Genomic DNA, 5640 nt, shown 5'->3' on the forward strand with positions numbered 1-5640 from the left:
AAGTAGTGTTTGAGAAAGACGAGAGAGCAGAGAAGAGTTGCTTGGTGGGGAGATAGTGGGGGCTTTTCTACACCACAGGGCCCAACCAAACCATACTGTGCCAGCTAGGGATGGGTCAGAATATTTGATCATTCGTTCCCCAGGGTCAAAGCCGATTTTGGTCTGTTAACATTTTGTTCCCATTCAAATAAACGCGAATTAACAGACAGAACTACCAACGGTTCTGTAACACTATTATTTTATATATATTATATTATATACATATATTTTACACAGAAAAACAATATACACAATACACAAGCATAATATTAATATAGTTCAGTAATTATTATTACTTATTATTATTATTGAGTGTGGAACGGGGCGAGAGTCCGACATCATTCAACAGCGCATTGTGTAAGTTAGCTAGTTTACTAGCTGCACTCTGTTGGAACAGGCTAACAAGTCCTGCAAAAGCTCCGCCTGGACATAACTTTAAGAAAATAGAAGACAATCGTGTCCAATGTGGGATATGTGGAACAAAATTACCTTACTGTACCAATCAAGCATGGAAACATTTCAAGCTCGCAAGTTTTGGGGAAAAAAACGACTGCCTTAATTGCCAACATGGTGGTTAAAGATATGCTGCCTATTAGCACAGTAGAGGGGAGGGGGTTTCGAAAATGAATGGCATACATAGAGCCAGAGTACACGGTTCTACGTATTTAGAAAAACCAACACCTCACATCTCGAAAAGATGCATGCTGACTGCTCAGAGTCCGTTCGCAATGCTTTAGCCAAAACTGAATCGAGTAGCTATTACCACGGACGAATGAAATTCCATTTAATCTTTATCCATGGCATTTAATTTTTGTTAGGCCGTTTTGATTTCGGCCAGACTATTGGTAAACATTGTAATTATTTGTTCATACCACCCATTATTCAACCATGAAACATTTGAGTTACACACATCCCTAGTGCCAGCCCTGCGATATATCCATCTCCTCACATTGTCCTTTTCCAGCACTGTTACAGCAGCCATCTTGGAATGCGTCACCAGGCGAGTACAGTACAGTACAGTATTTTATTTGTATTTATTATTGTTTATTTGGCAGGGACAGTGTACCTCAAAGAATGCACCAGAACCCATAGTCCCTGAACAGTTTAAAAGTACAGCCCAGCTTAGCTCCGTAGTGAGATCAGGGCAGTTAGTACAGTGATGATGGTGAAGTGTGCCTTTACCTCGCTGGTTCTGAAGATGACTCTGTAGTTGTACTGCTGGCCGTGCTCCTTGTGCTCCTCTAGCTTCTCCCTGCGGAGGCTCACCGCTACGGGGCCCAGAGTCTCATCCACCCCCAGGTAGTTCCAGTGCTCTGGAAGGACAGAGGGGGGGGGGGGGGGTTGTTTCTTCTCATATTTCTGTTAAGACCTGAACTGAAATGATTCCTCTGGCTCTGCGCTTTGACCAACCACCTCAACACGCACACATACACACACACTTTTGAGAAGACAAGATGATCTTATACGATATAATATCCATATCAATTCTATTCTATCATCCTACACACACACACAGACACACACACACACACCAGTGTTTCCTCTATATGCATTTATTCGTGGCGGGCCGCCACAAATACATTTTCTCCGCCACTAATTGATTCAGTCCACTTTATGACCGGAGAACAGAAAAAAATCTGATTGAAGCTAGTTTAGGCCGCTTTCAGACCTACATTTCGTTCCGATTTAGGATGTAGTAAGTTACAATATGTTACAATGTTGCAATTAACCTCGTCGGCGACGCGCTTGCAAAACAGTTTTGTGATTGGTCCGAATTTAGCGGGACATTTGGATTTCTGGAAATCCCTTCCCTCTCTCTTCGCCCGTCGCCCGTCCCTTTAATCCCGTAAGCGTATCCTAATCGAAAATGCAACATCAGCGACGACCTTGGGTTCTTGCATTTACTGCTGTTCTCTGGTTCATGTTCTTATACCAGTGCTCACTATAGAGTATTTTAAATGAACATTCGTAATGTAGTCTAGTCTCTGATGTTCATGGTCAACTAAATCAGGCTATTTTGTGAAACAAATAATGTTCCCGAGCAGCCTCGCATCTAACGCTAGCTTCGAACTATTGATAGCATAAACGTTGGTAAATGTCACAAACGACACAGTATTGGCAGGGGGAAAGAAGGGGAGTCGAATTTTTAGAGATTTATATGCTGGAAAAACATGCAGCTAAAATTCAGGGAACATTTGGACAATAAGAGACACAACGGAGCTGTGGTCGCGTGGTCTAATTACAGGGCAATATGCACGGGGCAAAAATAATCTATTGCCTCCCAAATCACCACGAACAGAACGGCGGAGGTACGGGTAAACAGGGCAATTTTTTTTTATTGTTGCCACCCTCTATTTTTCGGTGAAATTACGTCTTTGGTATTGAGGAAACACTGCACACACACACACACAAACACAGACACAGACACAGACACAGACACAGACACACACCGCCGGCCAGCTCGGCGTCTTCAGTACACGTCCCCGCGTCCTCTCACCTCTCAGGTAGAAGTGCTTGCGGTAGTAGTAGGCTCCCATGTCCACGTGTTCGATGTAGCGCTTGGCCCGGTCGCCGTGCTGGCCCTGCCCGTCCTTGGGCGCCTCCAGCACGGCCACGCCGGCGTTGGTGAAGTGGGTGCTGCTGAGGGACGCCTCCAGAGGCCCCTCCTCCGAGCCCGAGCCTGACGACCCGCTCGAGCCCCCGCCGCTGCCAATGCTGCCCTGCTTCAGGAGGGGGGGGGGGGGGGGGTTACCACAGTCAGTATCACACAGGATTATAGAGGAAAGGTGGATTATAAAACAAAGTATGCAGTAATGTACCCAATTACGGCTGGAGGATGTTTCGAGGATTTAGAATTAAGCCTCGGGTTAAAGCTCAATTAATTGTGTGTGTGTGTGTGTGACTGTGTGTGTGTATGTCGTGACTGTGTGTGTGAGTGTGTGTGTGTGTGTTTGAGTCTGTGAGCGTATGTGTGTGTGCCATGCATGTGCGTATGTGTGTGTTGTGGCAACCCGCTCACCAGCGCCCCTAAGCCGGGGGTAAAGTACGATGAACAGCGCCCCGAGCTCCTAGGCAGGATAATTGATACTTATCGTTCTACCCGCTCGCACAGCTGACCCGCGTCCGCCAATCACCACAGCAGCGAGTGCGGCCTCGTTAAGTGGACGCGGAACAGCTGTGCCAGCAGAGAGGAGACGGGGATAAAGAGACCTGCCGAGCACTCATCATGGCATCATTGCCAGTACAACGGCACGACGCCGGAAAGGGTGAGGACCGCTCTGCGGTAACCAACGTTATATGTGAACGTTTATAATAACGTGTCTTTGTGTGACCAGACCGAGATGACCTGAGGGGAGAACCCCAGAACAAGAGCCCGAGTGACGAGCAGATTATACAGACCTTCCTGATAGGAATAAATATGGCGAAACGCCTAAAGATGATCACTGCCTCCTCGTCTCTCTAGCTCTGTGTGTACAATTTCCCATGGTCAAGTGAGCGGGTTAACACAGTGTGTGTGTGTGTGTGTGTGTGTGTGTGTGTGTGCGCACGCGTTCCAGTTGTACCCTACCTGTTTAGAAGGGCTGATGTTCCTCTCCCTCTCCCCTCCAATCTCATTCCTGAAGCAGGGACAGTTCATCACCAGGTCGTTGCTCTTGTCGTCGCCGGGGTCCAGGGCCGGGTTGGTGGCGTGCCCCCCCCCCGGGCCCTCCTTGGCGTTCAGCTCCTCCTGCGAGCCGCAGGGCGACCCGTACGCTCCGCCGCTCTGGCCCGACGCCAGGGTGGAGGTGGCCGAGGCGGCCGAGGCGCCCGTGGTCGTGTTCTTGCGCGTCTTGACCACCGACCGGCGGCTCTGGAGCGCCTCGTTGAGGTCGAAGAGGAGGCTCTGCACGTCGAAGTGGGCGAAGCCCTTCTGGCACACCCAGGGTCTGGGAGGAGGCCCGCCGCCGCCGTCCTCCCCCCGACCCCCCCCGCCGTCTTCCACGTCCGAGCCTGCCCGCGACTGGTCCCCCTCCCCCGCCTTCACGCTGCGCAGCTTGCGGAAGATGGACTCGCCGCCCGTCTCCGACTTGGACCTCCTCTTCAGGTGCTTCTCCCGCTCCTTCAGCCGGCTGGCGGGGCTGCCTCGGGCGGGGCCCAGTGGCGCGGGGGGGGGTCCGTCGGGCAGGTCCAGGGCGGCCTGCTTGTGCGGGTGGGGGGGCGGCGGGGGGGGGGAGGGCGACCGTCAGCAGCTCGCCCAGCCTCTCGGGCGCCGGGCTGCGCTGGTCGGCGGGTGCCGTCATTATCGCGCCGCCGTCGTCGTCGCAGGTGGACGTGTAGCCCTTCAGCATGTCGAAGAAGCTCTCGCCGGAGGAAACGCCGTGCTTGTCGATGGACGACGTGCTGCCATACTCGCGGTGCATGGGCGTCCAGCCGGAGAAGGACCAGCCCTCGCCCCCGCCGCCGTCGCCGTCCAGCTCGCTGATGGTGATGTCGCTGTTGCTGCGCTGGCGGATGCGCCGCATGCCCTTGCCCCGCGCCGGGGAGCCCTGGTAGCCGTCGGGGGACAGGTAGCGGTTATCCTTGCTCTTGCTGTGCATCTTGCTCTTCAGCGTGTTGTGGATGTTGCGCAGCATGGACGAGTCCTGCGGGCTGATCAGGTGGCCCAGCTTCGCCGACAGGTTGCTGTGGGCCGAGCCGGTCGTCGAGCCCCCTCCTCCTCCTCCTCCTCCTCCTCCTCCTCCTCCCCCTCCCCCTCCTCCTCCTCCTCCACTCCCGCTCGACATCATTGTGCCGGTGGAGCTGGGGGAGTCCGTCTCCACGGTGACGTGCCACAGAGCTCCCCCCCCTCCGTCTTTCCTGGGGGGCCAGTCGGCGACGCGGGCGCGGACGCCCATCTTAGGCACGCCCGGGGTGGAGGAGGAGGAGGAGGAAGAGGAGGAGGAGGAGATGTGGGCGCTCTCGCTACGGGGCGGGGGGGCGCCCCCGTTGGGCAAGCGCAGACGGCGGGTGTAGAACTCGTCCGAGGCGGGGACGGACCCCCCCACCGAGCGCTCCGTCTGGGAGCGCTTCAGACTGGTCATGGCGGGGGCGTAGGGGGTGAAGAGGTAGGGGGTGAGGGTAGGGGGTGAGGGGGAGGGAGTTCAGCAGTGGAGCTGGAGCATTACACCCATCAGAAGGAGAGGAGGAGCCTCGCAGGGCACGGGCAGCTGAGAGGACTGGAGGAGAGAGAAAGAGAGAGAGAGAGAGAGAGAGAGAGAGACAGAGAGAGAGAGAGAGAGAGAGAGAGAGAGAGAGACAGAGAGGGAGAGAGAGGGAGTGAGAGGGAGAGAAAAACAGAGAGAGAGAGAGAGAGTGTGAGTGAGTGAGTGAGAGAGTGAGAGAGAGAGAGTGAGAGAGAGAGAGCGTGTGTCAAAATGATGTCCCCTGATATTCGTTAGTGAAAGTCAAATTTGAAAGCCGCTGCTCATCAAACAATAGACTGTACTTTACCTTGAGGACGAGAGAGGGAGAAACAGATGGAAGGAGAGGAGGAGGGACAAGGAGGTAAAGGAGCTGACTGTGCTGCTGAGCCTCTTATAGAAACACGGTCTGCATTCTGGCCAATCACAGCTGGACTATCTT

General features: G+C 53.6%; 1 protein-coding gene across 1 annotated transcript in view; it reads right to left on the bottom strand.

Annotated features, from left to right (window-relative positions):
* Positions 1-5099, bottom strand: part of sipa1l1 (signal-induced proliferation-associated 1 like 1) — a gene marked incomplete at both ends in the record, with an annotated part of 38478 nt that extends 33379 nt beyond the window's left edge. Inside the window, 4 exon segments of the mRNA XM_080524509.1 lie at positions 1222-1352; positions 2537-2759; positions 3608-4225; positions 4227-5099. Of these exon segments, the coding sequence (XP_080380635.1) occupies positions 1222-1352; positions 2537-2759; positions 3608-4225; positions 4227-5099 (1845 nt within the window).
* Between the last annotated feature and the right edge of the window lie 541 nt (positions 5100-5640).

This window comes from Nansenia antarctica (assembly GCF_963989245.1).
Source record: "Nansenia antarctica genome assembly, chromosome: 1".
NCBI classification, from domain to species: Eukaryota; Metazoa; Chordata; class Actinopteri; order Argentiniformes; family Microstomatidae; genus Nansenia; species Nansenia antarctica.